This window comes from Musa acuminata, chromosome BXJ1-1 (genome assembly GCF_036884655.1).
Source record: "Musa acuminata AAA Group cultivar baxijiao chromosome BXJ1-1, Cavendish_Baxijiao_AAA, whole genome shotgun sequence".
NCBI lineage: Eukaryota > Viridiplantae > Streptophyta > Magnoliopsida > Zingiberales > Musaceae > Musa > Musa acuminata.
This window is the reverse complement of record NC_088327.1, coordinates 11,119,789-11,130,082: the sequence shown is the minus strand read 5'-3', so window position 1 is coordinate 11,130,082 and position 10,294 is coordinate 11,119,789. Positions and strand designations below refer to the sequence as shown.

The following is a 10,294-nucleotide window of genomic DNA, read 5'->3' as shown; positions in this document are numbered from 1 at the left end:
TGAAATTTCAGAGATCTAAATGGAACTTTGGGAACCCACAAGCTTCCAAGTAATTCTTCTTTTGTGCACGACTATGCCATGCTTTGCCCACAGAATCCTACAAAGATGAGGCAAAACGTAATGCTCTCTCTATCAAACAAATCAAAAGAACCGCTCCACAATCAATCCTTCTATCCTATCTCGATTTCCTCGTGCGAGGAGCAGATGCTCACACACACGCATCTCGGTGTGCTTTAGTTGTAGTGTTTGACAGATCAAAAGAAAGGATTTGTTCTTTGGATCATTCGACATGATTCAACGGGTTTAACGTGGGAGAAGCCGAGTAGTTCCACAATGGAACGCCAACTCGCTCTCTACACCAATCCGAGTCTCTGCAAGTTGTTCCTTTGGAATTGCAAATATCTAATCAATGTTTTTCTGTGAAATAACACTAATAAGTTTGTCTGATTTATGAAAAGAAAATAAATTCCTGTATTTCCCGTGCCGTCTATTTTACGATACGTGCAAGTTAATGCGGGTGGAGGTGGAACGAGATCCAATGTGTATCCACCGTCCAAAGTCCGAACCATCAAACACGGCGTTTGAGGTGACAGCTCATGTTCATCCTTATCATAAATACCGTCTCATCTCGGCCGTCGATCAACGCCACCTTCACCGCGCGCCATAACTACCCGGGCCCCATCACCAACCTCTCGTTTTCGATCCAACGGACAGCATATTAATGGCGAGCGACCGTATCCGGTTATTTCGTGATTTCTTCAAATGTCACGGGTGGACTGCTATTGAGGCGCCCACCCGAAGTCATACGAGTGTCTAAAACGGGTGCCCCATACCGAGTCACCGTCGCACTCGTCCCGTTACGTCGCGTTTGGGGCCGCCGCGGCTTCCGACTCGACACACCGGCTCGGCTCGGCTCGGCTCGGCTCGGGCCCGTTGTTATTATAAAGGGAAAGGATCGACGCGGCTGGCGTCAGGGGAGCGGAGCCGCCTCGCCGCGCCTCGCTTCGCCTCACGGTCCCTGTTGTCCCACCCGGGCCCATCACGGCTCCCGATCCTCCCCGGTTTCCCTCTCGGCTTTAAAATCCTCGAGGCCGGCGCTCGTCAATGGCGGACCGCAACCTTCCTCGCCCTCGCATCGGCCTACGGCTTTGCCTTTGCTTAAGTTTTCGGGCTCCTGATCAGGTAGGGGAGGCCATGGAGGCGCCGCCGAGGCCTCTGCGGTTGCGGTGCTCGGTCCAGAACTACGATTGGGGTAGATTCGGGGAGGAATCGACGGTCGCGCGGCTGTTCGAAGGCAACTCCGGGTCGGAGATTGAGTTGGGCCGGCCCTACGCCGAGTTCTGGATGGGAACGCACGAATCGGGGCCGTCCTTTGTGGTGGCGTCACCAGAGGCGGCGGTGGCGGAGGCAGAGTGTTTGGCGCCCGGGGTGGTCACGCTCAAGAAGTGGATTGGGGAGAACCCTGGCGCGCTGGGTGTGAAGGTCGTGCAGAAGTGGGGGAAAAACCTTCCTTTTTTGTTCAAGGTTGCTTCTTTACTCTATCCGCTCTTTCTTTTTCTCCTCAATACGACTGCGATTCTTTGAGTCGGGTTTGATACTGTTTATTCATTGATCCTGATGTTCTTTCGCAGTTTTCTATTGTTAAGATTCGTGTCTTTTTGTCTTTTGGTGTTGAAATAGGCTGTTTGAAGTTCTTCGCCATTAAATTACTATTTCTTTTTGTTCTCATTCGATCGGTAATAGGTCTTGTCGGTAGCCAAAGCGTTGTCGATACAGGCGCACCCCGATAAGGAGTTGGCAAGGATGCTTCATAAGATGCGGCCGAGTGTTTATAAGGATCCTAACCATAAACCAGAGATGGCGATTGCTTTAACCGAGTTCAGGGCGCTGTGTGGTTTTGTCAACATCGAGGTGCATAATGAAGTTTTCTTGTCTTACTTCAGGATTTATTGGTTGTTTTCTGATCAATTCGTCTTAACCTGTCATAATCGCCTTTTTGAAAAATCTTGTTGTAGTGTGATGATTACTTTCCTCCAGAGACACCTTTTTGGGGGGGGGGGGGGGGGGGGGAATATCTCATTGTTAATGATTAAACACATGAAAAAAATTTATATGAAATGTGTCATCTATGCTGACAGCTTATATTTAGTCTACCATGGTACTTCACATGTTAGGCTGTTTTTTGTGTGCCTTTTTTCTTATTTGATTTGAACAGAAAAGGGATAGAAAGTTATAACATTGGCTTCCTCAAGATCCCAAATTTGATGGTTTCTAATTACCTTCATGATCCACACTGAATTTGTTTTATGATTAGTGTTATAAAACTTACTGGTTTAACAAGACATCTTGGATTCAGAATGTAAGAAGGACTGTCATCCAGATTCATAACTTTATGCTACCTTTTGGCTTATTGGGCTGAACAACTAGATGGACATGTGAATTTTACTTCCTTCTCATTGCTTAAGTGCAGTCATTTGTACTCCTGATGCCACTGTTGGAATCAACAGAGTTTCAGACTCTTGCCTGATGCTATTTAAATTGTTCATACAGCATTCTGTTTTATGTGTTCTTAGCTTATCTTACCTAGGCATGCTTAAAAAAGTTCATCCAGGATATCTTTGCCACTTTGCTCTTAGATGTTATCTTATTAGGACATACTTTTGCATATGTTGATTCTTATTACAAAATCAATTCTGAGTACTTTATTGACCTTCGTTACTGCTTTTTTTACTCAAGTTTCAAGCCTCTCATGCTTTTATCTGGTAGCTAGATATTATTCATGGCATATGAGCTTCCTTGTTTCCCAGATTTTAATCACAAAGACCTTCCTAGACTTCACATTTGCTACCCCTCTAATCTTTGATGACTTTTTGTTTATGCCTTTCCTTAATCAACATTTCATGCTTTTAATGCCACTCTTGTCTGAGTACCCTGTTTAAATACACGTGAAACATGTTAACCCATGTAGTCTTTTCAAATGATGTATTATGATATTCTTTTTATCCATGTCCTATCATCAATCTTGCTATATGCTGACCTGCCCATATTTCATGGTTGCAAATCTTCACATGTTTTCCTCCTCTTCTGGAAGAAGTATCTGATGTGTATTTTATTGAAGAAGTTTGTGAAGGCTTTTTTTCTCTCCCATCTTCTAAATAGTAACTTTCATCTATGATATATCAGTTTCCAATCTTTAATACAGATATCATAAGAAACATTGGGCAGACAGTTATGTCCATGGTATCTTGTAAACCTGCAGGAGCTCAAGGATGTCCTTGTTGGTGTACCAGAAATTACAGAGCTGATTGGTAATGAGGAGGCAAGCAAAATTATTGGCAGCAAAGATCTAGATGGATATTTGGATGCAAAAGCTCTTCTGCGATCAATCTTCACTAAGCTTATGTCAGCAAGTAAAGAGGCTGTTTTGGAACTGGTTCCTAAACTAAAAGATCGTTTAGATGTTGAAAGTAAGGTAAACAGAATTATCTGTTATTAAGCAAACTTTATGTCTGCCTTCATAATTCTGTACTTATAGCATGATTCACTCTGGTTATTGCTGATTGCAAGCTAATCTGATAATTCTAGATGGAAAGAAGAACACTTTTCATTTTCTGTTATTATAAAAGGCTCGACTTGATTGCAAGCTACACTTTTCATTTTCTGTTATTATAAAAGAACCATGTATTTGAGTTGGTCTGTTATATATTTCTGTGAGGAAAATTCTTGTTTGAAGGTGAAGGAAGCAAGTCTTGGCCTTCTTGTATGGTTATAATGTTTGTAATAAAGTTCATATTTTGACGCTGTTGCTAATTACTATTTCTTTCTTGTTTAAAAACCAATACATTGAGGCCTTGTATCTTTATGCGACAGAACTGAAAGATTTTGGATTGTTGGTATTGGATTGGGGAAATGGGATCATGCTATGTGGATTCAGTTGGCATACTGTATCAAATTCTTATGTTTGGTTTGCTCCATTCTTAAGAGTTAATATTTTGACTTGATGTTGTGATTTTCCTGTCATATTTTGACATTTAGGCCTTTATTACTAATCCTGTTCTGATAATTACAAGTTTCTATGATATGAACTGTCATAGTGAGTTACGCCAGTTGTTTTTCTCCTTTAAAAATTGATTATATGTTCTGTTCTTTTATGTCTTTTTCTTAAATATAGGACTGGCCAGAAAGCATTTGAAGTAGACCTCTGAAGCACCATTGCTGAATCTAGAATCATCTAGACTAGAGTTCCAACACAAACTATAGGTGGAAAGAGTGTAAGTCATCCAATAGGCAAAAAGTAGTTTGCTGTCCCTAACTATTTCCTTTATATCTTGCCTTTGCCTTCAGTAGACCAGTACCAAGATGTGGAGCGCAGAGTGTTTTTCATTTGGGAATGTTGTTTAAAATATATTGACCATGTCTCTCAGATCCAAAGATATATAGCTGTCAAGGGTACTTTGTTTATTTATGATTTAGACTGTTTCAACAACTGTAGGTTAACCTGTCAAGCAAGCTAGTCCTTTCTATTCCTCAAAGCTTCTTCCTGTAAACCCTTTGTCACATTTGCTAGGCAGACCTTTTTATTCATCTTCTGATAGTTTTTGTTTCTTCCGGCAATTATGGGGGCATAATTTCTAATTTTGAATATCTCGATACTTATGAACAGAACTCTACTAGTTGTTGTTGTAACTAGTAAGAGACATGCATTACAGTAGGTTGGCATATGTTATGATGTAAATGGTGATGTTCACATGATAGTTTATTTGATAATAATGATCTTCATGAGCTTGCCACTTTACATATTTAGACAATTGTTATCAGGTCAAACATGGTGAGCAATTAATGTAGATTAGGTGGTTTACATTGATCTGAACACAATTAGCTACATTCTTTAGTCAGTTCTTGAAGTTTCTTTGCCTCCTCTGTGTAGAGGGTAAGTGGTGTCTTAAAATTCCAATTACAAGAGTAAATGAAGGTACTGCAACATTTAGGATGAGTTGTAGTGATTGGTTTGAGTTATCTTAGGATAGTCTAAGAATGACAAGTTACTTAAGGCAGCTTGTGTCAGGGTAAAGGCAATGTTTCAAGGAGGATTTGGTCAAGGTCATGGATAAATGTTTGGATTGAGACAATGAAATGTGGGGGTGAAAAAGGATATGGACCTAGCACGCAAAATAATAGGGAGAATGTGTTATGGGCGGTAGCTAAGGATGTTGGAAGATGACAAGCAGTCAAGTGCATCTTGATGCTTGAGCTTGCTTCAAGATCTTTGAAAGCGTATAGAATTCTGCTAATGCTAGAAAGTATTATCTGAAACACCTTGAAGCTTAATTCAGTCACTTGACAATAACTTGTGAGAAGCTTTAATACTTGGATGATTGGTTAATTTTTTTTATATTACAGATGCTGACGTTCTACTCACCTGATATAGGATCACTAATCTGAGAACCTTTTCTATGCTAAACTCTTCATTTTATGAAACATTTTAAGGTCACACATATTTCGTTTTTTGTCATGATTTAACTAAGTGCTCACTTTGCCATTAAATATAATATGGATGATTATACCTTAGTACCAGAAGTGATTTTAATACTATTGAAGTATGTAATGCAAAGATAACTGCAGGTGGATATATATATATATATATATGTATATATATATATATATATATATATATATATATATATATATATATATATATATATATATATATATATATACATACATATATATATATATACACACATATATATATATACACATATATATATATATATATTCTATTATTATAACATGTTGTAATATATTGAACTTTCAGGATGGGGAGCACTGTTTTCTAATGTTCACTCTAAATGATCTTTTTCGCTTAAGATGGTAGATATCTCATCAATTATTATCTCCCCTGATGAAACAATTAGCTTTTTTGAAGATACTGGCAGCTAGCTACGTTAGTGCTGAGATAAATTATATTGGAACTTCTCTGTTCCCAGCTTTGGCTGTTTTTTGACTGTACAATTGTGAATTATTTTTATCCCTTCAATCAGATTAGGACATTAACGGAGAAAGAACAGCTAGTATTACTACTGGAGAAGCAGTATCAAGCTGATGTTGGGGTCATAGCGGCCTTCTTATTTAATTATGTGAAGCTCAGCCCAGGCGAAGCACTGTATATTGGCTCAAATGAACCTCATGCTTATATTTCGGGCGATTGTATTGAATGTATGGCTGCTTCAGACAATGTTGTGCGAGCTGGACTGACAGCTAAGTACATAGACGTGCCAACTCTTTGTTCAATGCTAACATACAAACAGGTCTGTTAATTTTAATTCAGAATTTTCTTTCTAAAATATGCTCTTATTTTATTGCTTAGGAAACCATTAATGACACATGACATGTTAGTAACCTATAGCATATTGATTAGTGATCTATTTTTGTGATGTCTCTAATAATTGTCTTGTGTTGCCAATGCTTTGGTGAATGTGTCTGAAGAATAATTGGGAGTTTTCTGGTGCTGTGAATTTTTTCAGGTAACATAACATTAGATAGACCTTTTCTATATATGTCAAACAAAACGGTACCATGGTTGTTGTTGGATATCATTGTATATAATCTTAAGCTCATATACTGCACTTATATTTGGTCATCATTAACAAGAATTTTTACCAATCTTAAGGACTATAATAGTATTTCTTTCCATTTACTAATGGTTGGTAGCTAAGGAGATGTGAAATCTGCTATTATTTATAGCAAAATTGTTTATACAAATTACAGAAATTAGGTTGACTATTATGCTTCTTTTTGGATAGACCAACTTGAATCAACTCAAGAATCATTAACATGCTTTTTACACATAAAGGATGTTTTAGGTGTTGGTGTTTTAAATATTGTGTTAGCACATCCTAACCCTCTTCTTAGTCTTGCATGGATTCTCTATGAATATTTGTGTTGAAAGATGAAGATTACGTTAGTTTCCATACTCTATGTAGTAGCCTCATCGGTGCACAATTCTCTGATTTTATATTCTATTGAGGTGACCAAGAGGAAATGATCAATTTCTAGTGGAGATTGAAACATTTATATATTTTTTAGGTGCAATAAGATGACAAAGTGTGATGAACACAAGCATATCTTAAACATATGCATAAGTTGTTGGAAATTGGGTTATGCAATATCGTTATGTAGGTTTTGATGTTGTACCATTATTCCCTTGTCTATCATTTCGCTATTCTAGTTGTTCTTGTACCTTTTCATTTGCACCTGTCTATTATTTGCCGTGCTTCTTGAGGTAAGTATCATGTAACATCATAGCTTAGTTTTTGGTGCTTATTAAATTCATTTTCCAGGGATTTTAGCTGTTTATGGTTTTTAATTTTGTGATTGGTTGATGGTCGTATGTTATGATGTGGGAATGATCGATTATGCCACCCATGGGCTATGACTATCTACTCTGTAGAGTCTCAATGTTTATAGATTGCACGTGGATGAGGAGCTTGCTCTTCTGTAAATATTAATTTAACCACATATTTTTTTGTTTGTTTAGACCATTCAACTCATTTACCTGTTTAGTAAACTAGCGTAGCGTTTTTTTACAACTTGTGCAGGGCTTTCCTGAAATTCTTCGAGGGGTCCCCATATATTCTTATGTTTCACGATATACACCTCCGTTTGATGAGTTTGAAGTCGATCGTTGCCTATTGCCACCAAAAGAGTCTGTTGTGTTCTCTGCCATTCCAGGGCCCTCTATATTTGTTATCGTGGCCGGGGAGGGCACAATGCAGATAAGTTCTCCAGCCGAGGAAAGAAAGGTCATTCAGGGGGATGCATTTTTTGTGCCAGCTCAAAATGAGATTAGGTTGATTGCTAGTGCTGATGCACCGATTCATCTGTATCGAGCTGGAGTAAACAACCGGGTCTTTGGTTAGCGCATACTTTAATTTCAACAATACAAGGTTAAATATTGAGACGTCCACGATCGTCACAATTATGTGATCAATCTTAGTTCACATGTATCATGGAGTGTGCCGGAAGAATAAAAGAAATGTTCCCTTGATGTATAGCAGAACAACCGATAAATTGATTTTTAGTTTGGAATCTGCAGATTTGGTTGTTTGAGATATTTATAGTTTACCTAGAAAAAGTAAAAAGTGTTGCTGAAGTATGTGGTGGAACGGTTAATTGCAATAATATTCATATTATAATGTACCTTGTTCCTTCTTCTGATGTTGGAAGTTATGTCATTGGAAAAATATGAACTTAAGAAGGTGTGCCTCCAAATATTGAACTTCTTCTTCTGATGTAGAAGTTATGTCATGGAAAAATATGAACTCAGGAAGGTGTGCCTCCAAATATTAAACTATGAAGACAGGTTTTTCTATTATGTTTCCAAACTTGAATGTTGGAGTGGAGATAATATATGTTGTTTTGCTTCAATTATCACTGTGCTGATTTTTAATTGAGTAAGAGTGGCATTTTCTTCTTGATAAGTTAGGCCTTTCTGTCATCTTCCTCTCCCGCTGGATCATGTAGGCAATGACGAGGAATTCTACTTCTGAAAGCAAAGCTCACCCCGTTGTGTTGATCGTCAACGCACGTCTTGATCTTAACATGCCAAAGCATTCGGAGAGAAGTCGGTCAAAAAGATGAGCACGACGCATCGCCAAGTCTAATCACCAAAACTTCTCCGAAGAACACTCCGATTCGACGTTCAGATGCGATCTTTCACCGGTTAGTATGTTAGAGAAAGCGCCTTGAACGACATCTCTTCCATCCCTGCGTCATGTCCCTGTCACCGAGAGTTGCTTCGGTGAGGAAGACGGCGACCTGGAACAGCTCTCGATCGGCGATCAGAACAGGGCTCTGAGTCGTGTGGCTTATGCGCCTTCGCCGCGTGAACTCTTCCGGGGGTTTGGTACTGGAATTCTACGGAGATGTCTCGTCAACCTCTTTCCTCGACCGCACCGGTGTGCATCGGTTGTGTCATCCTCCTGCGTTTGGTCGCTCGAACCACACAAAGTCATCATGAGCAGCATCAAGGAAATATCCTGAAATGAAATGAGAAAAATCAAGCGATGCCATTAATCCAGTATTTCCAACATTAAGGAGTTTTAGAAGATGTTTCCTCGCACAGCTCGAAACATCGTTAATAATCGAAAGAATTGAGTGATATAGATTGTGCTAAGTTTTTGGATTGAATTAAGGTTAGATTCGATATATATTAACTCCGACCTCATTATTATTCAATTTTTAATTATATATTCTTGTAAATTTTAATGTAATATATAAAATTAGTTAAATAATTAACAATGTATTTTATTTTGAACTAAAACAAAGTTATAATATTAAAAAAAAATAAAAATACCTTTAAAATTATTACCATCCTAATGGGTTTTATAAAGAGTATTATATATATATATATATAGAAGGATAAATACTAAAATGAATTAATGTAAGCAAATTTTGGTACGTCAACATCGTTAACGTGACGCTTATTCCAAGAGAAGAGGTGGCTAAAGGAACTAAACAATGACCAAAGTTTTGGGCACCTCAAGTCATCCCGATTGATTGGCTGCCTGTTTCATGTCACGTCATATCATCTCACTCCTCGATCTTCGCATTTTTCCCACGTGCCATTAGAGTCGCCATTTGCAAATTGAGATTGGTTGCATCCTTCAAACTTCTTGATTTAGGTTCGAGTGGGACCCGCAAATGTACCGTGGAAGGACCGAGGGAGATAATTTCGTTGAATCTTATCATCTTTGCTTTCATTTGCGCCTCGTTTTAGATCGTCGGCCTCTTTTTGCCATGCCATCCTAAGCAAGTGCAACAACATTATCTATTCTAATATATTATGCATACTTTTGGCTTATTAATTTATATAAGGCTAATTATATATATTTTTATTATATTTTGGACTCATTAATATATGATCCTCATATTTAAAAAATTTATATAGTTTTAAAAATAAAATAAAATAATCTTATTTATTTTAACACTGTTAATTGTACTGATGAAAAACATAATGCATGACATTGAAAGTGATAGAAAAAATATATAATTGCAACATTGCACGTGCTGAAAATAGAAAAGATGTTAAAAAAATCTTTTTACCTTGTGTTTTCTATCGATATAACTAACGACGGTAGGTCAAATAGAATTATTTATTTCACTTTTAGAATTATAGGGGTCTCAATATAAATTTATTAAGTATAAAATTCATGATGCTAATACGATCCAAATATAAGAGATAATATGTAATTAAACTTTACATATAATACTTATTCAAATCGTAGCTAATCAA

General features: G+C 37.7%; 1 protein-coding gene across 2 annotated transcripts; it reads left to right on the top strand.

Annotated features, from left to right (window-relative positions):
* The first annotated feature begins 1,085 nt into the window (after positions 1–1,085).
* Positions 1,086–8,199, top strand: LOC135673052 (mannose-6-phosphate isomerase 2-like). 2 transcript variants are annotated; one of them, XM_065181748.1, is made up of 5 exons: positions 1,088–1,524; positions 1,744–1,911; positions 3,260–3,472; positions 6,042–6,308; positions 7,599–8,199. In XM_065181748.1, exons 1-5 carry the CDS (start codon positions 1,105–1,107, stop codon positions 7,917–7,919), a joined length of 1,389 nt encoding a protein of 462 aa, XP_065037820.1. In that variant the 5' UTR covers positions 1,088–1,104; the 3' UTR covers positions 7,920–8,199. The 2 variants fall into 2 exon arrangements, with proteins under 2 accessions (XP_065037829.1, XP_065037820.1); XM_065181757.1 differs by lacking the exon at positions 1,744–1,911 and having other exon boundaries at positions 1,086–1,524.
* Positions 8,200–10,294: the final 2,095 nt, after the last annotated feature.

Coding starts and splice junctions, on each gene's coding strand:
- LOC135673052 (XM_065181748.1), top strand. CDS start 1,105: ATGGCGGACCGCAACCTTCCTCGCCCTCGCATCGGCCTACGGCTTTGC. Junction 1,525..1,743: donor ACCTTCCTTTTTTGTTCAAG/GTTGCTTCTTTA, acceptor GATCGGTAATAG/GTCTTGTCGGTAGCCAAAGC. Junction 3,473..6,041: donor GTTTAGATGTTGAAAGTAAG/GTAAACAGAATT, acceptor CCCTTCAATCAG/ATTAGGACATTAACGGAGAA.